The following is a 25,319-nucleotide window of genomic DNA, read 5'->3' as shown; positions in this document are numbered from 1 at the left end:
TCACTATGTGCCATTCAGTCACATAACTGTAGCTCCTGTTATACATGTCCATATGCATAATATGATATTTCTGCATTATTCAGATCTCACATCCAACAATACTTTGAAGCAAAGATTTCCATATCCACAGATGAAGGACGATGCATTATTTATTTAAAGAAATAAATGCTGCTACTGGTAATATGCATCTTTAAGACTGGGGTAGGTTGCTGAAAAAGGAACTTCCAGGACATTCCTATTACATTAACAAAAGTTAGCTATAAATACAAGGTTTTATTCCATAATTGTGATCCCCATGAAATCTCCATTTGCAACACTTGATATTTGGCTGTAAAGTATCAGAAGCTCCAGATTACGTGAATTTCTATGTACAAGTATACACAACATGTATGACATTCTCCTTTTTTTAAGGATTTGATTTTGCCTCCCCCAAAAATGGTTCAGCTCAAAGGAGATTGTAAGTACTAAGAGGGGCAAAAACCATTTTGATGGATTAAGAAATGATCTATTTAACTACAGCCTAGCTTCAAGCTCCCCATAACTCCACCGTTCATATTCAGTTTCTTCTTAACACTTTGAATAAGAAACTGTAGTTTTTAGTACCCTGATTATCTGCCATTGTTGCTAGTCTTCTGGATTGCTTTCTCAAATTTTCATTAATATAGCTGTCATAACCTTTGAATCAGTTAACTTTCTGCAACAGCCATAGCACTGAACACTCTGATGAGAGGTGGAGAGCATGGGTGTCTTCTTGCAGCCCTGAAAAATGCTATCAGTTATTCTCTCAGCTGGTGGGTCGCTGTTGACGCTCATAGCGGACGGATATGAACATAAAGAGGATGCATGTTACCGCCTGAATCCCACCTAGGAGGAAGAAATAATAATCCATCTGACATTTGTTGATGTTTCCTAGGGAAGAAAGAGAGAGCAAAAGAGCCTTTAGTATACAGCAGCAGAAAGATGTCTTCTTGCATTCTGCAGCCTTCACAGGTCCATGAATCCTTGGTGTACAACACATTTTTAAATAATTTGCTGTAGGTCTTCTCCAGTCTACATGCCATTACCAAAAGATGTTCAATATCGCTGGAGAACAGTGAAAACTCTTTGAATGGCTTCTCCATTCTCCTTAGTGGAGGAAGTTCCCTGGGGCTAAAGAATAAGGCAGATGCTCACCAAAATCTTCTGGGCAGTGCATCCAACCATTGGTTGGCAGGGAGAGCAAACTCAGGAGACCAGATCCTAAAAGAGATCCAACTCCAGAAATGAAGAAGAAAAAACCCATAATTGCTCCTTGCATGGATCTGGGAGCTTCAGAGTAGGCAAACTCCAGCCCTGGAAAAGTAGAAAGAATTTGAAGGATTAGCAAGCTAGTGGAGCACATTTAAAGTAGGTCTGAAGGATAGTTCAAGGCTTCAGAAGTCATGATGAGAAAACTGTGCTTTTTCATCTTTTGGTGCAACTAGCTGCACTACATTCAAACCAGGAAATTCTGGCTTAATGCCAATATAGGAACAGCATGGAATAAAGCCTTGTTCCCTTGCTTACCCGAAATGCTGGCAAAGATTTCACTGATTCCAATGAGTAAATATTGAGGGATTTGCCAGAAGATGGAGAGTGGGGCTGCAAAGTATTTATCTTTCCCAATTTGTTGTGAGATTGTGTGGTTGTTCTTCACATATTGCAGCCGCTTAGTCTCCAGGAAACCTAAATAGGAGAAGAGCATTTGGATCCAGAATAAGATTGTGAAGAATATACTCATAGTTGGGGCAGATTTTTAAAAATTAGAAAATAAGTGGTCATTTCTTTGTTATATTAGGTATAAAGTATTTACTATAGGTATAAAATACTTACTAGATACCCATGTCCAATAGGGTTATTGTTTCAGAGATATTTCCTTACCCTAATCAGAAACACAATGAACAAAGGTGGTAAAAAAGCAGTGGAAGCAGGAGCATATTGTGACATCCTGTCAACTTCCCCTTTGAATTTCCATGTGGGAATCTGGCAGGAAGCATTGGAAATCTCCCTTCCCTTCCTTTCCCTTTCCTTCCCAGCAGGCAGGTAAATGACTGCTGGTGGATGGGAGAGGGAGGAAGGGATTGTGAGACTGGCTGGGAAACTGTTATGGAACTTTGAAAATGAAAATCATATGACCGCAGTAGTATAGCCTAGCAATGCAGCAGCAGCCAGTAGCACTGAGGTAGCCACAACCTCCCCAAATTTCATTCCCTCTGGAATCATGAGCCCTGGATTTAGATTCTGTACATTAGCCCATTTGAGGTACCTTGGTTCAAAAATTATTGCCCTATGATTCTCACAGTTAAAAGTCATAACAAGAGTTTTAGTATCTCTAACCAACAGTAGTATATCCTGTTCAAAAAGGAACCAGATGAAGCACTTCACACTTCAGGATATTCTACGGCCTGATCATCACCTCAAGTGCACAGCTTTAATTTGGTCCAGAATTTGTTCTTGTTTCAATCTATGGTACAATTAATAACCATCTCCATAGCTACAATTTGAAAGTATCCATTTCCTTTTACTTTCTCAAGTGTCCAAATTTCAGAACACAGACAGACCATTCAAAATTTTAACTGGAAACCAGGATACTGCTTTACTCACATCCCCCACTTGAAACACATGAAGAACTAGAAGAAAAGAGTATGCTTGGCAAGGATGAGGGAATGTAGATTTGATAAGAGATCACTGGAACTTCCTCAGAACAGGTCTGGGCTTTCATCAGGAACAGGTTGGCATGCCAGGCACTTTTAGTCTCTTGAGAGTATATAAGTATGTTGGCTTAAATGTTAATTATCAAGATTCTTAATTACTGCGATACAGACAGTACTGTACAGAATAAAGGCATTGTTTCCCTTGAGTCAGGTGCCTATTAACTAGTTGATTTATTGGCTACATTTTTATACTGCCAGACTTAAAAAATAACTCCTTGTATAAGCATACAAACCTCAAAAAAAAAAGGTTAAAAATCAAGATAAAACAAGATCTACAACAATGTAAGTCCATTATGATGACTATTCCCTGCACAAATCCTTTTAGGACTACTTTGTTCTGGAAGACTAACAATTTTCAGAGGAAGATTATTCCATAATATGGGAGTTGCAACTATCCATGAGCCTTCAATTCGTGCACTTTGGATGCATTAAAAGATGTTGGTAGTGCTGGGTGAGCTGGCCACTTCTATAGAGAAAAGGAATACTGTAGGTACTTTGGTGCCAAGCTTTACAAGGCTTTATAGGTCAAAAATAGCACTTTGAATTGCACCAGGAAAGTTACTGGAAACTAGTGCAGTAACCATAAAACAGATGTTAGCTGATTACAATAATTTTGATTTGCTGCTGTATTTTTCAAAGAGGTATAGAGCTGATTACAGTAAACCAAACTGGGGCAATAGTGTGAACAACTACACAAGTAGCATTTTCACACAATACAGAAATGGTTTGCATTGCCTTCTTTTAAGGTGCAGAAGTGAAGGTGGCCAACATTCCATTTTAAAGCTTGCTTGCTCTAATATACAAAGGAAAAAGCAAGAAGATGGAAATAAAAATGCGCACATGCATGCACGCACGTGCACACACACACACGGAAAGGAAGAAACAAGAGGAAATTTGAGTTGTTGTTTTTAGCATTGCATTAAACTTTGACCACATAGAATAATATTAGCCCATCTCTCCTTTCTATCAATAGAGAGCTAATTCAAAAATAGATGAATATGTATCATTAACTGGTTTCTTTTGTATGTCCAGTGAGGCATTGTTTTCCAGATCAGTCTCATACCCTGCCATTGGTAGACCCACTTTTGATGCCATCTCTGCCTTTAAAATACAACTTGTTCCATATCTGCCATTACCTCCATAACATCTTTTGGGCACAGTCTATCCACAGAAGCAAACATTCCTATTGACATTGTTGGCACTAACTTCTGATTCCATTTTTCAAAAGTGTCCTTCAGTATTTTCAACGTTGTAACGTTTTGCATCATTTTATAAGCCCCAGTTAATTAGCTGGCTCATGCATTTTTCTTCTTTAATAAACATCTTTAGTTCCCTCTAGTGTCTAATGTTTAAAATTGCTTATCTTTGTTATGTCTTGCTAAAAGTCCAAACACATCTATTTCCTTTGGGAAGGACCCCTTACAATTACAATTAAATTAATTTTAAAAAGTGATTAGAAAAGAAAATCCATGAACCTAGTATCCTTTTAAAGGGCAAATATCAAATTTGCGAGCAAGATGGCTGTTCTTGTTGTCTTCCAGTTTTCAAAATCTATTGGGGACTGCTTCTTGCGGTCTTGTGCGGAGCGACTATTCAGAGTTGTGGATGATATTCCACCCTCCCCTTCTCCAGGGAGGTTCTGAAGAGCTGGTCTCCTCACTGACTCTTTGTTGTTTGCTGCAGCCATCAGCCCAGGTTTTTGTGGAGCCATCTTCAATCTGCTATTTTTTTTCTCTGGAAACTCTTTTTATAGTTCATTTTGGAGGAAAAAAAATTGATCCTGTGGACACCTCTTGCTGGTGCTCTTTCATCATAACATAATTTCTTAACAGCATCTTATACCTGATAAATTCAGTTCTTCATACATTTACTACTGATTGAAATCCTACCTTCCATAGTGCTTTTCACATTTTTAGTGCATAATTCAACATTATATTAGCAGATTTAAACTTTATTCATCTTCCCAAAAACATATTAACAAATGCATGATTATTAACAAATATATGTATATCAACTAAAATTAGACAATCATGGGACAAACCCATACCATATATCTAAGTATCTCCTCCATAATTTTATATTTGGAGAATCATGAAGTTGGCCGACTGTTTTTTTAAAAAAAATATTTTCTGATGGGTGCAATAAATATGAAAAAAAATGTTTTGTTTAACTAAACTTATCTTACAATTATAGGAAACAACACTGTTTATTTAATTTTATTCCAAACTTCTCACAAATAATCAATACTCATCTTAGCAAACCTTTTAAATATTATGCATTTTATATACTGTACATACTGTACATTCAAAATCATTCAAAACAATTTTAGTACTAACAGTCACTCAGGTTTTATATACTGTATGCAGCTATTGGAGTTGGATCAAATTATACAATTAGAAGATTTAATTGAATGAACAGTCATTCTGCAGCTTTAGACATTGCAAATTGTTGCAAACTTTCAGACAACAAATAATAAACTGATTTTTACAAATATCCATAGAGAGATTAAAGTCTATCAGAAATACATAATAGCTGTTCCAATTAATTGAATAACTTCATAATTTACTAAATTATTATGGTATATGAATCACTTTTGGTTTAGACCATTCATTCTAAGCAGGATTTGCTAAGTTTTCCTGAGAGGCCCATTCATTGATGCTGCCGGCATCAAACGCCCTTCGCCCAGTGCGCTCCCACAGGGAGGGTCTGCTCAGGGTGCCGCCGGTGAGAGATTGCCGGCGGGTGACACCCAGGGATAGGGCCTTCTCGGTGGGAGCGCCTGCCCTCTGGAACCAGCTGCCGGTGGAGCTGAGAACTGCCCCCGACCTCCGATCATTCCGCCGGGGCCTGAAGACCTGGCTCTTTGAGCTCTCGGGCCCAGGCTGAGGAGAAATTTTTAATTGGGGTTTTAAGTATACAGGGTCAATTTAATATTTTTTAATTTGTTTTTTTAACTTTTGTATGGTGGATTTTTTAATTCCCTCTAAACCGCCCTGAGTCCTCAGGGAAAGGGCGGTATATAAATGTAACTAAATAAATAAATAAATAAATGACAAAGGCCAATATGATTATTACGGTTCCTCAGGCCAGGCAAACCAGGTCACGACTAAATCATGGCTGGTGTTTCTTGTTTGAATATTTTAGCCTCCCCTGCTTTAGGGGTATGGAATGTGGGGTTAGTACAAGCTTATGAACGAAGTGCTTACCTGCTAATAGGACTGAGCCAAGGCCAAAGATCATGCCTAGGGCCATTCTCCTCAGTGCTGATGGCAACAGCTTCTTCTTTGCTAGGAATGGGTCTATCACCCGGTCCTTCAGTGGAATGAGGATCAACAGAACCATTACATTGGCTAGAAGGAGCCAGGCATCTGGAAACTGAAGAGAGAGAGAGAGAAAGAATGTAAATATTATTCTGCATCTCCCAAACTCTTATAAAGGTTTGGTAATGAATGAAAGTCAAGGAGTTTCTATGGACTAGAATCTGGGTCTCCCTGCTCCTAGCTCAGCAACTTAACCACAATTCCTATTTGTGTTAATTTTTTGGATCTCTAAAGAATCAATGAACAAAACTAAATTGTAATATTTATAGATCATGCAGCTTCCAATACTTGTGCAACTGCTTATACTGTGAAAGTCCCCTTCTATTCACAGCATCAGGAATGGCTCCTAGAATGACACAAAAGTGCTAGGAGATCCAGATGGAGCTGTAAATTGAATATCCACTGATGTGCCATAATGCTGATTCTTTTAATGTCAATATCTGCACAGATCCACTAGCATACATTCTCAGTGTTCTTGTCCAGGCTTGTGAATTGTTTCTCCTTCTCAAGGCAAATTGAGAACGCCTGAAATCATATTCTACTCCTAACTATCCTGGATTGATTATGTTCTGTACAGGCAAGAAGCTTTCAGCACACAGTTCCCACTGAAAGTGATAAGCAAAATGCTTATCTTGATTACTCTTGGACTTTCATCTAGACATTTCCAACAGATTTCAGAAGAACATCCTATTTCTCAGTCATGTGAATCAAGTTTCCACAAAACCATTCTGTAAACCAGGGCAGTCACATCTGTTAGCTAGGGCAGGGAAAGAAATGTGAATAATCCAATGATTCAAATTAGCAATGCTGCATGATGTACACGTGGAACTCTTCCCTCTCTCCCTTTAGTTTTTAGAGGGATGGTGGTAGTATGATTTCAGTTGTGGTCATGGTTTAAGAGGACACGCCAGATTCCTGGCAATAACAAGATTGCCAGATTCCTGGCAATAACAAGCAACCATTGCCTCAGCGTTCAGTTAAATTGCAGTAGAAGCCTCTTAACCACAAACAAATATATTTACCAGCTAGATCTAAATGCATTGTGAGTTGGGAATAAAAATTAAAAGAACCAATTTATTCTCATCCTAAAATAACAGAACTCTGTGGGAAAAAGTTGAAATCATCTAGTTTTCTAGAATTCTTGGTCTCCTACTTATATATTCTCTCTTCTCCTATTTCGGCAATTCCTCTACCACAACACAGTTTGTGGTTTGAAAGAAAATAGAACAGTTTCTCTTCCATCTGTGGTAAGCAAGGCCTATGATCTTAACTATGACATAGGGGTAGGCAACCTTGGCTCTTTTATGACTCGTGGACTTCAACTCCCAGAATTCCTGAGCCAGCTATGCTGCCTCAGGAATTCTGGGAGTTGAAGTCCACAAATCATAAAAGAGCCAAGGTTGCCTACCCCTGACATATGCAGTTGGTCAGGAGGTTTCCTGCTTATAAAACTAGGGATTGAACGTGGTTTCTTGGAGACCAGGGCAATTGAAAGTACGGTATCTGTTTCACAAAGCTTCATTCCACAAACAATCACTTTCCATATACTCAACAGCATTATTTATTTATTAGCACATCTACATTTGGCGGTGGCCCTTTACGTGAGCTGTTGGACACTTAGAGCTTCTCCATCAGAAGGAGCTTTATTATGATTTGAGAGGGGCAACATACTTCTGAATGACCGAACGAAAGCCAAACTTCTTAGAACATAACAACCCAAACCGACTGGCTCACCTGCCCCATGGCTTACCGTATAGACAGTATCTATGGTTGCTGAGAATGCACTGTTATTCATATGACTGTTCTGAAAGAAGTTGGGAATGGAGAGATGGAGACCCTGCAAGTAGTAGGTTGACTGCATCTAAAATAAAATAGAAGGTGGTATTATTAAACAAATAAACAAAAAACCTATAGGAGCTTCCCTATACTGTGGTAAAAAAATGTAGACTAAACCTGGCAACCCTGAGGCATGTTGGATCAGTTCCCATATTCTCTCAGCTAATGTGTCCATTGGTTATGGTGGCTGGAGATGATTGGAACTGAAGCTTAAAGCATTAGAAAGGCACCTATTTGGGGAAAATTAATGTTCTTATCCTGAATCATTTGGGGAAAATTAACGTTCTTATCCTGTATCTTTAACATAGGACTCTATCCATCTTCAAGACTTATTCTTCACATGGTAATGCCAGACAAAAGTGTCCTGTCACAGAGTCTTAGTAATAGCATAATATGGGTAATTAGATATGGCAATTATTATATAGGATGAGCTGGAAAGTACAGTTTAGACTATCAACTCCTTCCCCCCCCCCCCGAGTCAGTATAGGAAACGTATGAAAATATCCCTGAAAAATGGTTGTTAATGGTTGTTCACCGAGGGGCTCCGGGAGATGAAGCGTCGGAGACGGGGCCTAGAGAGCCGTTGGAGATCCAGTCGATCCGAATCCGACCGATTGCGACTAAGAATCCTCACCAGGTCTTATCTCGCTGCGATAAGGGTGGCAAAATCCAACTACTTTTCCACCCTCATCGCGTCCGCAGATAATCGCCCGGCTGCCTTGTTCAGGGTGAGTCGCTCCCTATTAAACCAAGAGGTGAGGGAGGAACCCTTGCAGGGTCGAGCCGAGGAATTCGGTCAATATCTGCTGGATAAAATTGCTCGGATTCGAACTGGCCTGGACTCCAACTGGGCTGAGATGGAAGAACAAGACATGGACAGTCTTGTCGACGTCATCTGGGAAGAATTTGATCCTGTAACTCCTAAGGAAGTGGACAGGATTATGAGAAGGTTGAGCTCCTCCACATGCTTACTGGACCCGTGCCCTTCCTGGCTGGCCTATGCAGCTCGAGAGGGGACACGAGGCTGGTTCCTAGCGGTCATCTCTGCTTCTCTGAGTGAGGGTCACTTCCCCACCGCCTTGAAGGAGGCGGTGGTGAGACCTCTCCTCAAGAAGCCCACCTTGGACCCATCCTCTTTGAATAACTTTCGTCCTGTCTCCAATCTTCGCTTCCTTGCGAAGGTTGTTGAGAGCGTGGTGGCGCACCAACTTCCTCAGATCCTGGATGAAGCGGTTTATCTAGACCCGTACCAATCGGGTTTCAGGCCGGGCTACAGCACGGAGACGGCATTGGTCGCTCTGATGAATGATCTCTGGAGAGCCCGGGACAGGGGCCATTCCTCTGTCCTAGTCTTATTAGACCTCTCGGCGGCTTTCGATACCATCGACCATGGTATCTTGCTGCGACGCCTCAGGGGACTGGGAGTGGGAGGCACGGTTCTGCGTTGGTTCTCCTCCTTTCTCCAGGGTCGCTCGCAGTCGGTGCTGACAGGGGGACAGAGGTCGACCCCGAGGCCTCTCGGTTGCGGAGTCCCTCAGGGGTCGGTCCTCTCGCCTCTCCTGTTCAACATCTACATGAAACCGCTGGGTGAGATCATTCGCAGTTTTGGAGTAGGGTACCATCAGTATGCTGATGACACCCAGCTTTTTATCTCAACTCCAAACAATATCAGTGATGCCCTAGACGTGATGTCCCGCTGCCTGAAAGCGGTCCGGGAATGGATGGGGAGGAACAGGCTTCAACTGAACCCGGACAAGACTGAATGGCTGTACGTACCGGCAAGCCAGGATATTCAGAACGTCCCATTGCTTAACATCGGGGACAAGTTACTACCCCCTGTTGATAGGGCCCGCAACCTGGGTGTCCTCCTAGACTCGCAGCTCTCCCTGGAAGACCACATAGGAGCTGTGACCAAGGGGGCCTTCTCCCGGGTTCGACTAGTTCGCCAACTACGGCCTTATCTGGACCTGGATTCCTTACGTACAGTCACCCATGCCCTTGTGACCTCTCGCCTAGACTATTGTAACGCTCTCTACATGGGGCTGCCCTTGAGATCCACTCAGAAGCTTCAACTGGTGCAAAGTGCAGCGGCACGGACACTCTTGGGAGCCTCCCGATACTCCCATATCACACCTCTCCTCCGTGCGCTGCACTGGCTTCCGGTTGCCTTCCGTGTGAAGTTCAAGGTGCTAACAATGACATACAAAGCCCTACATGGCATGGGTCCGGACTACCTACGGGAGCACCTTCTGCCAATGTCAGCACCCCACCGTCCTGTGCGCTCCCACAGAGAGGGCCTCCTCAGGGTGCCACCGCTCAAGGAATGTCGGCTGGTGGCCCCCAGGGGGAGGGCATTCTCAGTGGGTGCGCCAGCCCTCTGGAACAGCTTACCAACCGAAATCCGGATGGCCCCCGACCTCCGTACCTTCCGACGCGACCTAAAAACCTTCCTGTTCCAGCAGTCCGGCCTGGCATGATAGCTTTAATTGGGGTCCCAGTTTGTTTTTACTATTGTTTTTATTGTTTTTTATTGTTCAATCTGTATACCTTCCTTCCTCTGTACACCGCCCCGAGTCTCTCGGGAGAAGGGCGGTCTATAAAAACAAATAAATAAATAAATAAATAAATAAATAATTTTCTGCATGTACACATCTAGTGAAAGTGAACTCTCTTGTCTTGATATTTAGTTCATTGTTGAATTGCTGTTTCATTTAAGCAACTTTTCCCAACATTCATAGATATGAATGTTATGATTACATATATATTATTGACACACAGGTTGCCTCTGTTCCTATGCATGCCTGTTTAATTTGTTTTCCTAAATGAAGAATTTTGTATTTATTTTTCATCCCAACTTTATAATTTATAAATAACTCAAGGTGGCAAACATATCTAATACTCCTGCCTCTTCCTATTTTCCCCACAACAACAACACTGCGAGTTGAGAGTGAGTGATTGACCCAAAGTCACCCAACCAGTATTTTATGCTGAAGATAGGAGTAGATCCTACAGTTCTCCCAGTTTGTAGGTCAACACCTTAACCACGAGACCCGAATGGCTATTGGCCCATTTTTCTAATATATCAAGAAAATTTGAATTTTGTCTTTTAGAATATCAGTCATCCCATCTACTCCCTATATCATCCGCTGTCTAATTGATGTTTTACAAGACAAACCAGAAATTAAATTACATATATATCTTATCCACATTACTACATATTCTGTTTGATTTTCACTAAGTGTTTTGTACAATCGTGTTGGTTGTTCTGCTGGCACTCTCCCCCCCCCTTTTCTTCCTTTTGGAATTGTTGTGATTATACTTTTAGTATTTCTATTTCTAGCAACTCTTATTCATCCTAGTTGTTTCTTCTGATGAATTTCTTCTACCAAGGAAACATACTTATGTTTACTAAAATCTGTTGAACTCTAAAGTATGCAGTCATTTCTTATTTGGGTTTATCACTCTTTCCTTAGGTTTCTTCTTTTTCTGATCCTTTTCTTATGCAGAGTTGCATTTCAACAAACTTCCTAACAGTGAGGACAATTAGCCGGTGGACCAGCTTGCCTTCAGAAGTTGTAGGGGCTTCATCACTGGAGATTTTTAAGAAAAGACTGGACAGCCACCTATCTGAAATGGTATATGGTCTCCTGCTTGAGCAGAGGGTTGGACTAGAAGACTTCCAAGGTCCCTTCCAGCTCTATTCTGATTGAAATTGAAAATTCTTTTTTAGTTCTGTTCATTCCTTCTATTCCAGCCACCTTATATTCTCTCTACAGCAGGGGTGTCAAACTCAATTTCACTGAGGGCTGCATCAGCATTGCGGTTGCCCTCTAGGGGCCGGGTGGGTATGGCCTCGGTGGGCGTGGCCTATTGGGTGGGTGTGGCTAGAGTGCGTATGGCCTGCTGGGTGGGCGTGGCCAGCTCTACATCGTTTGCATCAAGGGTGCCTATGGGGGCCTGGGCAGGAGTGGGACAGATCTGAGGGTCTCTGGCAGAAGGAGGGTCTCTGGGCCAGGGCCAAGGCAGTGGGGGCCATTCCCTCACTGTTTCCAAGATGGCTTCGCGGGCCACATGAAACCACTTCGCGGGCCAGATCCGGCCACCGGGCCTTGTGTTTGACATGTCTGCTCTACAGTTTCTCCAGCAGTCTCTGCTTATTCAGCAGGAAGCATTCAGTTGTTCACAATGAGCAGCTAACAATTTTTCAGGACACATCATTTGCAATCAACAACTACTCAAGAGGTGAATTTTTCAACCCACATGGCTGAGCACACCGTCCCTCAAAACATACAGCTCTCCTTTTCCCCTTTCTGACAAACCCTGTCGTCAAATATGGGGAGAAAGTGCTTAAGGATAATCCAAGGTGGTTTTGCTGTCTTCTTCTTTTCCTCATTCATGTATCTCTTTAGAATAATTGCTTCTAAATTTTCTTTGCAAATGAAATTCATTGCATAACAAGGATTTACAATTCTTTTTTTAAAAAAACTATAGAAAAATACAGACGTTTTTGGTTTTTTTGAAGTGCACATTTCATTCAGTTTATTACAATCATTTATCAATTTTATTGCTGTGCTATAATAGCAAAGAGGCATCAGGGGAGAAATGAAAGTGGCAGGCTTCTCTTTTTCTCTAGCCAATCTTTTACAACAATTTAGAATGCCTAAAACCTGGCAGGTTGATAGTTTTGAGGTGAATCTGTGGACTATTTATTCAGTGGGTTTAATTTGAATTGCGCATGAACTGAAGCCTAATGGAATCTGCCTTCCTGTTAACAACTGGGCTGAATTTATCTGGGGGGAGAAGACCAAGCTATTTTTCATGTTCTGCATGATCAGGCTAGATAGTCTGGGGGATTCTCTCTAAAGATTAAGTAAAATGATGGCTATATCAAATAAATAAATAAACTTGTGGATATGAAGGTTGTTTTTCTACACAGAAAAAAAAAATCTACCCCAAATTAGCCTTTCAGGATTCTCCATCCAATTTAAGGCCACAAATATTAGGCGGATGATTTGTCCATTTTTTCTTTAAGAATAAAAAAAATGTGTTTTTACTTCTTAGTATGGGAATCATCTTACTGGCAACAGAATAGAAGCATGGCATGCTTTTTATTTCTTTGAAAGAATTTCTAAAGGGAATGTTCTTTTGTGAAATTGAATGAATAATGATAGGAGGGGAAAAACACAAAGAGGAATTTCTTTTCCTGCCATGAGCTGAAATCCTTTTTCTGCATGTCTAAAATATTGTCTCCTCTCTCTCTCTCTCTCTCTCTCTCTCTCTCTCTCTCTCTCTCTCTCTCTCTCTCTCTCTCTCTCTCTCTCTCTCTCTCTCTCTCTCTCTCTCTCTCTCTCTCTCTCTCCAACATTTCAAAGATCACACTTGAATTGCCACAAATGTGGAATCTACAGAAAGCAGCAACCACACCAGGATGCACATTTTATATGTGACAGTGACATCCCAAAATTATGATGTGTTTTGCAGTGTTAATTGTCCTTCACCAGAGCACAACTGAAATGGACAGCACAGAGAAATACATGGAAAAAGGGGAAAGGAGGACTGTAGTCTGGTGATGAAGCACACCTTTCTCATATAATAGATGCTGGGTTCAGTCTTTGGCATCTCCTGGAAATATGAAAACAGGTTTTCTGAACCATTGGACAGCACCTAGCATTATCCTTTCCCACACCCTCAAAACTATTCCTGAAGCTGCCTTTGAGGCTCTAACTCAGTGAGTGTAGGAATGGGCACAACCAGCCTGCACAAAATTCCACACTTAATAAGGGCAAACCAATTTCAGCCCTCAGACAGAGCCTTGTTTACTCCATGTTTACTCCTTGTTTACTCCTTGTTTACTCCTTGTTTACTTTGGGCACAGCCATACACACATGCTGAAACAATATCCATCAGTTCTTGAGCCAGGAGAAAATTACGTTTAGTATAAAATTTCCTTGGAAGAATAATTGTAGCCAGCTGGCAGGTTGCCCCACTAACCGGTTGCAGCAGATGTGAAGTGTCCCATAGTTATGACCCAGCTAATCGGTATTTTTAGGGACACATCTGTAATGTTAAAAGGACTTTTTGGTAGAGAGAGAAATGTATCTAAACTGCCCCCCCTAAAAAATGATTTGAACATTTCTGAAGGTGCTACATCTTTTCTGAGGCACCTGTGAGACACAGAACCTTCTGCCGTAATTATATTAAACTGCAAAGTAGAAAAATGCATCTGTTTGAATTCCCCTTTTCACTGAAATCAACATCAAGAGCCTTCTCTGGCGCTCCCCCAGGGTGAAACTTGCAAATGGTGAGGAGAGAACATTTCTAAATGGCCCTGCAATCAGGGAAGGCTTGCCCAAAGAAGCTGCTTGTTGGCCATTTTGGGGTAATTTTGTTGCTAGGCAACTCCCTTAACCCATTATAATAAAAGGCTTCATCTGATTTCAGCTGGATTTTTGCTGCCATCGTTGCACGTCTTCAGTTTTAATAAGTTCATTTTTATGGTATTACTGTTTAATCTTATTGTACAATTGCGTGTAGACACATAGTGGGGAAAGATGGAATATAAATCCCTAAATAAATACAGAGCAAGTGCTTACTATTAAAATGCAAATTAAAACTGGCATCCTCTTCAGGTCCCAGCTAAATGCTCCATCCCAGCACACAACAAGCCCCCACGCTTTCCTCTGCTGCTGGTATTATTGCCCACCTCTCAGGGCATCTTCCCATATGAAAGAAGGAGTGCCTTGCAAGGGACGCTACCTGGAAATAAACCATCCAATATGGGACGAGAGTCAGCAGAACTGGCAGGATCTTTGCCACCACTTGGAGGTTAGAGGCATGTTCACAGGATGACCCCATAGGCTGGTTCCTTTCCCCTGAAAGGAGATTGGGTCTTTCTGCTTCAAGCAGGGGATTCCTTGCCCTGTAAAGAAAAAAAAAGAAGAAAAATGTTGGGTCTAAAACAGCTTTCCCCCAAATGGAGAGCCAGCCACTAGATGGATTAGATACTAGAACATAATCCACAGCCAGCTGGAAGCTATTGTCCAACCACCAGAGGGCACCAGACTGGGAATTATTTCAAGTTGTAATGGGCACACACACACACACACACAAACACACACACTCAAATTCCCCTACTTACAACCCAGATTTGAAGTTCCAATGTCCGGGGCCACCACCTGGTCATGCTTTTATAGCTGTTTGCAGCACCCTGCAGACAAGTGACTGCAATTTACAACATTTTGGCCAGAAACCAGCATGCATTTCCAATTTTTGGCCAAAACCATTCCAAACGAACAATGAGTTTGTTTCACGTTTGCCGTATTTGCTTAATGACCCCTACAAAAAAGTTTGTAACATCAGGTCTGATCATACAGTGCCCACTTTATGACCATCATGACTTACAACGAAAATTGTGGGCTCTATTATATCATAAATTGAGGATTACCAGTAGAAATGATTGCCCCTAGGCAAAGGGGACTGAAATCTCATTTCATCCTGAATAATAGGAAAATATTGAGAAGTGGCTCAGGCAGACACCTCCCTAGTTCAATGAATTATAAAAAGGAGGAAGACAAGAAACATTGCAATCAGCCTGCGTGTGGAGATGATTTCCTGTCTGATTTACCTAGTGGGGCCAACACAGTGATAATGAATTGAACTGGCACTGGGGAGACCCTGATTCAATTCCTAGTCATGGAAGTACACTGAGTGACTTTGGGTCAGTCACTTTTCCTTAGTCCAATCTACCCCAAAGGGTCACTATTTTGGGGGGAAATGGGAGAAGGAAGAACTTGGTATACGGCTAGGGACTCCAAAAGGAAAGGCAATTACATCTTATAAATAAGTGCTTAAACCTTGTTAGTGAAGTGAGCAATTCTCTTCCCACTGGTCATGCTGTCAGAGAAACCTCATGAGGGAGGGACATTGCTCAGTAATTTGGTTCATTATTTGAATGCAAAAGTTTCATCTAGCAATTCTGGTCACTGCTGGGAAAATCTAAAATTCTAGAAAGGAGCCACCAGTTATAATAGATAATGTTTTTCCTGAGCTGGATGGGCCACTGCTCTGACTCAGCCCTCAAACATTGAGTTATGGTATATGTTTACTCCTTGGTGGAGCCTTGGTGGAGCAATGGGCTAATGCCTCCTTAAGTAACACCAGCTGCCTGCAATTAGTGCAGGTTCGCATCCCACCAGGCTCAAGGCTGACTCAGCCTTCCATCCTTCCGAGGTAGGTAAAATGAGGACCCAGATTGTTGGGGGCAATTAAGCTGACTTTGTAATAATGCTGCTTGGGGTGTGTGTGTGAAAGCCCTAATAAGCAGGCATATACATAGAATGAAGGCTACTGCTAAGCTTGTAAGCCGCCCTGAGTCTTCAGAGAAGGGCGGGATATAAATGGAATTAAAATTAAAAATTAAATTAAAATTAAATATGTTTAACCAGTTCATTGAATAAAACACAATTTATCTGGATCGCACAGAATGTTAATCCGTAAATGCATTGTCTGAATTTACCCATTGTGACCTGCCAAAACAACTCTGACTGCCTCGCCCCAACATTTTATTGCCTTTGGCAGTATACAAGGCCTAACAATGGAATGCAGCTTCTTATGTGTCTGGCGAGAGAGGAGTCTGCACTACTTCTCCTAATGCAATGTTTTCCCGACCTTAGCAACCTCCAAATATGTGGACTTCAACTCCCAGAATTCCACGTTTTTTAAAGTTGTCAAGATTAGGAAACACTGTCCTAATGTAATCTGCAGATTTCCTCCCCCTTGTTTGATCCCTCTTCTTATACCATTTCCAATAATAAAATCCTAATAATAGTAGAACAGATCTCTCTCTCAGCCCATGGTTTAACCGTGGAGGTTCAATCATCCATATAAGCAAATTGGAAGATGAGAGAAATTAAGAGTTAGGACATTATGGCCCAACTGCAGGATGAGGTGAGATATACCTTAAGCTGGTAAAATGGGCTACATCTTTTCAAGCTGCAGTTAGGGGTTGCCATTTTATAATGCTTCCTCATGTATGTTTGGTTTTTTGTTTTTTTAAAAAATGCTTTGCAAGCAGAAAGCAAAGTTCATTACTATTTAGACTAGATTATATCCTGTCGTTTTTGGGTGACAATCCACAAGGAGTTCCTTGGATATTCCTTCTGCACCATAAAAATAATAAAGTCTGTACTTACTCAGGAGTTTTACAATTTCTTTCTCCTGAACATGCACCGACCATATTGCAATTATTTGCCTGTTGACCCCTTTCAGGGAGATTCACAGGTTTAAAGAGGTGTTATGGCTCAGTCCCTAAGTTCAACAAAGCCATGTTTACTTCAAAGGCCTTGTCCAAGAGGATGGAAATGCACTGCTGAGTTTCATTCAGTTCCAATGCATGAAGATACTAATCCTGCACAGGCCACCAAAAATATATGGCAGCCATAAAACCACCTTGTGCAAAGAGGCTCTGTCTGCCTTACCTGGTTTTTACGGTCACTTTCTGCAATGCTTTGCCACAACAGCTGTTCTGGAGAGCCAAATGCAACATGGTGAGAACTTGACTGCCAGCAGCTGGCTTTGTGACAAAGATGGGGGTAGCCAGAAGGAAGATTACAAGGGCCAGGGCCAGGCAGACAGCAGGAATGGCATAGCCAATCAGGAAGTCCACATTCTGTTGGATGAAGGCAATCACCAGCAGCGAAAGCACAGCCCCAATGTTAATGCTCCAGTAGAACCAGTTGAAGAAACGTCGGGTAGCTTCCTGGCCACGGTCTGTCACCTGCAATGAAAAGGGAAAAAAAGTGTGTGTGTGTGTGTGTGTGTGTGTGTGTGTGTGTGAGAGAGAGAGAGAGAGAGAGAGAGAGAGAGAGAGAGAGAGAGAGAGAGAGAGAGAGAGAGAGAGAGAGAGAGAGAGAGAGAGAGAGAACAGAATGAGGCTGGATTCTTCTGAATTAGTCCTTAATATGCTGAGCCCTGCAAGAATTGTTCAGTTAGTTGTTTTTCTCTGTATCTCTCCTCTCCTCTCCTCTCCTCTCCTCTCCCTTCCCTTCCCTTCCTACATCCAGATATAAAGCGGGCCCAGACTAGTAAACAGTTATATAATTTAGCAATTTTTGTCAAATTATTGGCAAGTGCAGAATGGATATAAAGAGTGTCACTGCTAAAAAAATGAGAATAGGAGTAAACCTCTGTCATGTTTTATCCCCTGGGAAAGGAGATGAGTCTCTATTACACTGCACAAAAAGCAGCAGTTCCTTGCATAGGGGAAAGTATGGAGGCCCAAGTTTGATAAAGGAAAAGATAGTTGTTGACTGGTGAGCAAGAGAAGGAATGGTGGGAGGATATTAAAACCTTTTTGCAAGTGGCACTGCCCTTACAGCTGGGGAGGATATAAATGCCACTGAAAATAGGCCCTTAACCTTGCTTGTACATTACATAATAGAGTCACAAGTTTGTTTGCATGATAATCATAATCATAATAGTAAAGTTGGAAGGGACTTTGGAGGTCATCTAGTCCAACCCCCTGTTCAGGCAGGAAACCCTATACCATTTCAGACAAATGGCTGTCCAGTCTCTTCTTAAAAACTTCCGGTGTTGGAGCATTCACAGCTTCTGGAAACAGGTTGTTCCACTGGTCAATTGTTCTAACTGTCAGGAAGTTTCTCCTTAGTTCTAGGTTGCTTCTCTCCTTGGTTAGTTTCCATCCGTTGCTTCTTGTCCTGCCTTCAGGCGCTTTGGAGAATAGCTTGACTCCCTCTTCTTTGTGGCAAGAGATATTGGAACACTGCTATCATGTCCCCCCTGTCCTTCTCTTCATTAAACTAGACATACCCAATTCCAGCAGCCGTTCCATATATTGCCTTCATATTGTCTACAGGTTGTGAAATGAAACAACTTTAAATCTTTATTAGATATACTGGCCTCAGTATTCTCCCCTCCCAACATTATCCCAAGGGGTGTAAAAACTTGCATGCCTTGCCAGCCTTAGCTTGGAGGCACAGTCAGCTGTTGTGGAACTTATTGGAGGCATGCTAAGAAGCAAAGGGACACCGTCTGTGGCTAATGGGCAACTTCCTCTCCCAGAGTTAGTCCTCTCCGTTAACACTTTGTTTCCTGAGTTCCCTTTACAGCAGTTATCTCCCCATCTTCCATTCTGATTTGACACCAGACAAAAGAGCAGACCACCTTCATTTTATTTAGATAAAAGGAAGTATATTTGTTCTAGTCTGCTTAGCCACCCCAGGTCTCCCCTGTTCCTGCTGCTGTATTCTGATCAATGAATATTTTACCCAGATCTGAAAGGAACAGGAACAAAGCATGATTGTCAACAATGATTGACCCAACAGGCACATAGAAATGGCAAGAGGGACAAGTAACAAAATGTGTGTCCTGACACAAATCCTATGGCCTATATACTTCCATCAGACCTCAGAATGCAACTATGGAGATCATTTCACGATGTTATACATGTATTGTCATTTTGGTGTAATATTGGTTTGGGTCAATTGGGAAATCAACATTTGGATGTGACTCAGAGGCAGGATATTGACACAAGGGACAGTAAATTGCCTGACAACATACAGTAAGTCCACCAATTTAATTAACTAGTGGGGAAAGACCCTGATGATTTGAAAAAGAGAGATAAATGGATAACTTCAGGATTTTTGAACCATGCAAAAAATTACAGAAGTGCTACAGGACTTCTCCTGATTTAAAAAAAAACCCCAAAACCTATCATCCTGTTTAACTGCTGTCACTGCTTCCACACAGTAGATTAACCACTGATTATGTCCATTGTTTCCCCATTGTTTTAAGGGAGGTTTACTGTGTGCTCTTCTTCCCCCCCCCTCTAAATACTTTTTTTTAATTGTTATATGATTCCCAGGATTCCTCCAAGGCTGTTAATCACTCTCACTTTTGCATTAAGGGTGCTGCTACTTTGGTTACCTAGCCTAAAGATCATTTTGATGGGAAGGAGACTATCGTGACATCATGATTGCTAATGTTCTTGAGTTCTGGTACTTTCCCCCCCCCCCGCCCCCCCATCTCCAGAATTTTGCCAGACATCAAAGCTTGCCTTTTCAGCCTTGGCTAAATTTCCTTTCATTTTCAGAGGCCTTTTTTTATCTTTGTCTAATTAAATCAAAATACTAGTGTGTCTTGCTATAGTCTTACTGCTTTGAACTGATGAACTTGGCAGTAATTTAGAAAATGTGTATCAAAAAAAACGGTAGAACTATCTGAAATCAGTAAACACGAAACAATAAAAGACATTACATTACATCAAAATATGTTTTTAAGGCAAAAACCCTGAGACTTATTGGGGCAGAACCATCCCAGCAACCCAATGAAAAATTTAGTAATAATTCCAAATTGCTTGCCTTGAAATAAAGAAAGGATAGATCCAAAAGATGATCTCTTACCTGATCAGCACCAAATGGAATGAGATTGGCCCTGACGGAGCTGATGCCAAGGGCCAGGATCAGTAGACCAGTGTACAGGACAGGGGCACAATATGGATTTGGCAGCTCTTGTTTACACTCTGAGGTGTCACCTTGGCACGAAGGCTGTATTGGGTAGGATGGCATCTCTCCACACAACCAGAGGCGCCCCTCCTGTGAGGCCACGGTGGGCAACAGGCATGCTGAGACAAGGTAGAGCAGGAAGCTGAAGACAATAGTCCAGTAGCAGCCTAGGTAAGCATCGGCGAGCCAGCCCCCGATGGGCGAGAGCAGGTAGGAGGCACCTATGAAGATCAAAACTGCCTGAGACGCCTGGGAGCCACCCCAATTAAAGGTGCTGCTGTTGAGATACAAGACCAGGTTGGAGACGATACCAAAGAAAGCGGCGCGCTCCAGGATCTCCACCAGCAGCACAGTCAGGCAGGCAGCCTTTCTGCCCTCAAAGGGAGATGGGCCTTGCCCACTGAGCTGGGCTTCTTTCTGCTCCAACAGGGGATTGGTCTCCCCTTCAGGTCGCCGTGAGGCCATGGTGGAGGCCCGATCTCAGAATCCTTGTTTCTGCTTCTGTACGGATCTTACTTCTTTGCCATCTCTCTCTGAATCTTTCTAGGTTGGCTTTTATTTCCTGATCTCCTCTCTTCTCCGAAGGCTTTCAGTGCTGCATTCACTTCCTCTTTTCTCCCCTCTAAGACAAGCATCACATGAGCGCTCATTTCCCTGAAAGGAAACATTCTTATTATGCTGGCCTAGATGGGTTCCTTTTCATGGGAGCCTTTATTTTCTCCTGCCCCTTTTGCAGCACCACTCATTTTGCATCTGCTGTACACACACCCACACACACAGAGCCAAACTGCCATTTTCCTGTATGTCTATCAAGGCAGAACCACATGACCACATAGTTTTAGGTAGGATCGGCCCCAAGTGAATGCAATCAATCGAAAAACCTATACAGTTATTCCACATCTTCTTCTGCAAAGAATTTTGCATGTACGGACAAAAGATCAAAACAGAGAAAAGATTCCCACAACTTTTGAACTTTTATAAAATCCTATAAATGAGTCAGGATGATAATTCAATGAATTAGTTACTTAGTTACTGCCCTATTCACTTCTTTTCTTATAAGAGACCAAAACTTTGATATCCACACTAGTTTATCTCACTTTTGAAGATTAAAAGCTTTCAACAACTTTTGTTGTTTTCGGGCTACTTTAACATCGATTGTTGTGGTCTGGCCTGCTTCTATCGGACCGTTTGTCCTGCTGCCGCCTGGGCCTGGGCCTTTTTGGCCCGTTTTTCATCGGCGGTGGCGGTGGCTCTCCCCGGATTGTCTGCGGCTTTGGTGGCGTTCCGGTGGCTACGGTGATGGCGGTGGCGGTGGCGGTGTCCACAGCGGCCCAGCGGCAGCGGTTTCGAGGACTCAGCGATGGCGTTATGGCCGGTTCGCCGGTCCCCCGGTTGGTTCTGCATGTTCCAGATGGGTTGGCACCCCCATTGTTCCTGATAGCCCTGAAGGTTCCTGGGCTAGCTGGTGGATCCCGGTGGAGCCCAGTGAAGCCTTGTGGACCTGGGTCATTTCGAAGGACTCTGGAAGACCGGCGCCCCCCAACACACTTGTTGTGATCTGGCTGGTGTCTCGGGATTTTGAGGGGGCTCCGGGGAATTTAATGGACCTGGGGGAGTCAATCTTTGTTGACCACAGCCTGGAAGGCCCTAATAATTATGGAACTGAGGGCCCATGGAGTGGTGGTCAGTTACAACCTCTGGAAATAACGGGACAATGGGGGACTTGGCCGTTAGCAGAATTGACTATGATGGCTTGTTACTTCTGCTCTTACAATCGACTGCGTACTGCCCTTTATACCCCAAAGGATAGAGAACTCTGGGTATTAGCCATTGTGAGAGGATGGCCGAATTTACATCTCCTGCCCCTAGAGGTGAGAGCTCTATGGGGCAGGCCATGCCCAGTGGGGTTGCTCCAGACTTCCATCCCCCCCCCCGAGAATTGGCTCTGTAACCGTAGTGAGAGGACGGTGGTGGGCCTGCCCGGGGGGCTTATCCAGCTGAGTGGCAGCGGCTGGACGGAGGCCTGGGACTCCCTCTCCGAATAGATCCTCCTCATGGACTATCATCTATGGACTGCCTACGATTCGGACTGCTATTTATGCCTTCCTTTAAATATTCGTCCACGGACTTATGCGCCCTCAGGGGTGCTCCCCCCTCCTGGGTGCGACCCGCCTTGCCAGCCGATTATAACCTCGAGGAAGGGCCCATTTATTGGGACCCTGAGAGTTGGCTGGGCACGGGTAGGGGCCTTCGTCGTAGACCTAATAAGAGGCCCCTGATCATTTTTCTTTCAAAATTTTTTAGGGGGTTAGGGAAGCGGGAGGGTTCTTTTGGTTGTTTGGATAAGGGGGGCTATCCAACTACCGCTGTTTTGGCTAGGGCCGATGGAGATCGCTGGGGGGAGGAGCGGGGGTCGGTCACCTCCGGGGCTCCAGGGCTGGTCGTGGGGCTACCTATTCCCACGACATCAGGGAATGGCAGCAGATGGAGGAGCAGAGGGCCGTATCGATTTCAGGGAAGGCCTCTCCGCTACTTACAAGCGGTGAGGCACTCCGACCCTCTGGCTCTACCCCAAGGTCCCGGGAGTGAGGGTGTGCAGCCCCCTGAGCTCCGGCTGGTGTATTTGAACGCCAGGTCCGTCGCTAATAAGGCTCCTCTCGTTCGTGATCTGGTCGAGGGTGAGCAGGCGGACCTGGCTTGCATCACGGAGACCTGGTTGGGCCCAGAGGGCGGGATTCCTCTGGTTGATCTTTGCCCACCAGGTTTCCGGGTGCTGCACCGGCCTCGGGCTCAGGGTAGGGGTGGGGGTGTGGCTGTTGTTATGAGGGAGACCTTGTGTCCGCGGGAGGCCACTGTTCCTCAGATAGTCGGGTGTGAGTCTCTCTTTTTGAGATGCGGCCCTGGTGCGCAGTTGGGCTTGCTGCTGGTGTACCTTTCGCCTAGTCATGCAGCAGCAGCCCTGCCTGAGCTGCTCGATGTCCTCTCTGCGCTGGTGGTTGAGTTCCCGAAACTTATAGTTTTGGGGGATTTCAACCTACCATCGCTGGGAGGATCATCTGAGTTGGCCCGGGAGTTCATGGCTTCCATGACGGCCATGGACCTGACGCAGGTAATTTCGGGACCGACTCATGAGGGAGGCCACACCCTTGACCTAGTTTTTTTATCTGGACAGTGGTTAGATGATCTTGGTGGGGGCTCTCCAATTATTATGCCCCTGTCATGGACCGATCATCATCTCCTGCGGCTGGTCTTCCGTTTTGCCACCCCCCGCCGTGGGTGTTTGGAACCAATTAAATGGTACCGCCCCAGACGCTTAATGGATCCCCAGAGGTTCCAGACAGCTCTGGGGTCCCCACCTGCCTCCCTTGCTCACAGCTCGGCAGATGCCTTAGTGGAAGCCTGGGAAAGGACGGCCACTGAGGCTCTTGATCGAGTTGTACCCCTGCGGCCCCTGACCCGGTGCAGATCCCGTCGAGCTCCATGGTTCTCTGCGGAGCTTCGGGAGATGAAGCGTCGGAGACGGGGCCTAGAGAGCGGTTGGAGGTCCAGCCGATCCGAATCCGACCGATTGCGACTAAGAGCCTACATTAGGTCTTATCTCGCTGCGATAAGGGAGGCGAGGTCTAACCACTTCGCCACCCTTATCGCGTCCGCAGATAATCGCCCGGCCGCCCTGTTTAGGGTGACTCGCTCCCTCCTAAATCAGGAGGTGAGGGAGGATCCCTTGCAGGGCCGTGCCGAGGAGTTTAACCAACATCTGTCGGACAAAATCGCTCGGATTCGGACCGGTTTGGACTCTGACTGGGCAGAGTCTGACGATCAGGACACGGGTGGTCTTGTCGATATCATCTGGGAGGAGTTTGATTCTGTGACTCCGGAGGAAGTGGACAGGATCATGGGGAGGCTGAGCACCACCACATGTTTATTGGACCCGTGCCCTTCCTGGCTGGTTTATGCAGCCCGGGAGAGGACACGCAGCTGGTTCCAGGCAGTTATATCGGCTTCTTTGAGTGAGGGTATCTTCCCCGCCGTCTTGAAGGAGGCGGTGGTGAGGCCTCTCCTCAAGAAGCCTGCCCTGGACCCTGCTGTATTGAATAACTTTCGTCCTGTCTCCAACCTTCGCTTTCTTGCGAAGGTTGTTGAGAGTGTGGTGGCGCATCAGCTCCCTCTGGTCCTGGATGAAGCGGATTATCTAGACCCGTACCAATCGGGTTTCAGGCCCGGGCACAGCACGGAGACGGCATTGGTCGCGCTGGTGAATGATCTCTGGAGGGCTCGGGACAGGGGGCATTCCTCTGTCCTAGTCCTATTAGACCTCTCGGCGGCTTTCGATACCATCGACCATGGTATCTTGCTGCGGCGTCTCAGGGGATTGGGAGTGGGAGGCACGGTTTTACGGTGGTTCTCCTCCTATCTCTTGGGACGTTCGCAGTCGGTGTTGGCAGGGGGACAGAGGTCGACCGCGAGGTCTCTCATTTGTGGAGTTCCTCAGGGGTCGGTCCTCTCGCCTCTCCTGTTCAACATCTATATGAAGCCGCTGGGTGAGATCATTCGTGGCTTTGGAGTTGGGTATCATCAGTACGCTGATGATACCCAACTTTTCTTTTCGACCCCAAACCACCCCAGTGATGCCCTCGACGTGATGTCCCGTTGCCTGGAGGCGGTTCGGGTCTGGATGGGGAGGAACAGACTCCAGCTCAACCCCGACAAGACTGAGTGGCTTTGCATATCTTCATCCCGGGTTTATTCGGATATTCCATCTCTAACTATGGGGGGTGAATTATTACCCCCCGTAGATAGGGCTCGCAACTTGGGGGTCCTCCTAGATTCACGGCTCACCTTGGAAGATCATATAGGAGCCGTGACTAGGGGGGCCTTTGCACAGGTTCGCCTGGTGCGTCAGTTGCGGC

At 44.2% G+C, this 25,319-nt stretch overlaps 1 protein-coding gene across 1 annotated transcript; it reads right to left on the bottom strand.

Annotated features, from left to right (window-relative positions):
- Positions 1–131: 131 nt before the first annotated feature.
- On the bottom strand, positions 132–20,913 carry SLC15A3 (solute carrier family 15 member 3). Its single transcript, XM_083358871.1, has 8 exons — positions 20,308–20,913; positions 17,365–17,663; positions 14,645–14,807; positions 7,803–7,913; positions 5,939–6,107; positions 1,546–1,704; positions 1,174–1,332; positions 132–909 (listed from the first exon to the last, which is right to left on the bottom strand). The coding sequence occupies exons 1-8, from the start codon at positions 20,872–20,874 to the stop codon at positions 785–787; spliced, it is 1,752 nt and encodes a 583-aa protein (XP_083214997.1). The 5' UTR covers positions 20,875–20,913; the 3' UTR covers positions 132–784.
- Positions 20,914–25,319: the final 4,406 nt, after the last annotated feature.

Source organism: Vipera ursinii (assembly GCF_947247035.1).
Source record: "Vipera ursinii genome assembly, chromosome: 1".
In the NCBI taxonomy this organism is placed as follows: Eukaryota; Metazoa; Chordata; class Lepidosauria; order Squamata; family Viperidae; genus Vipera; species Vipera ursinii.
Note: the sequence above shows the minus strand (reverse complement) of the source record. Positions and strands in the feature narration are given on the sequence as shown.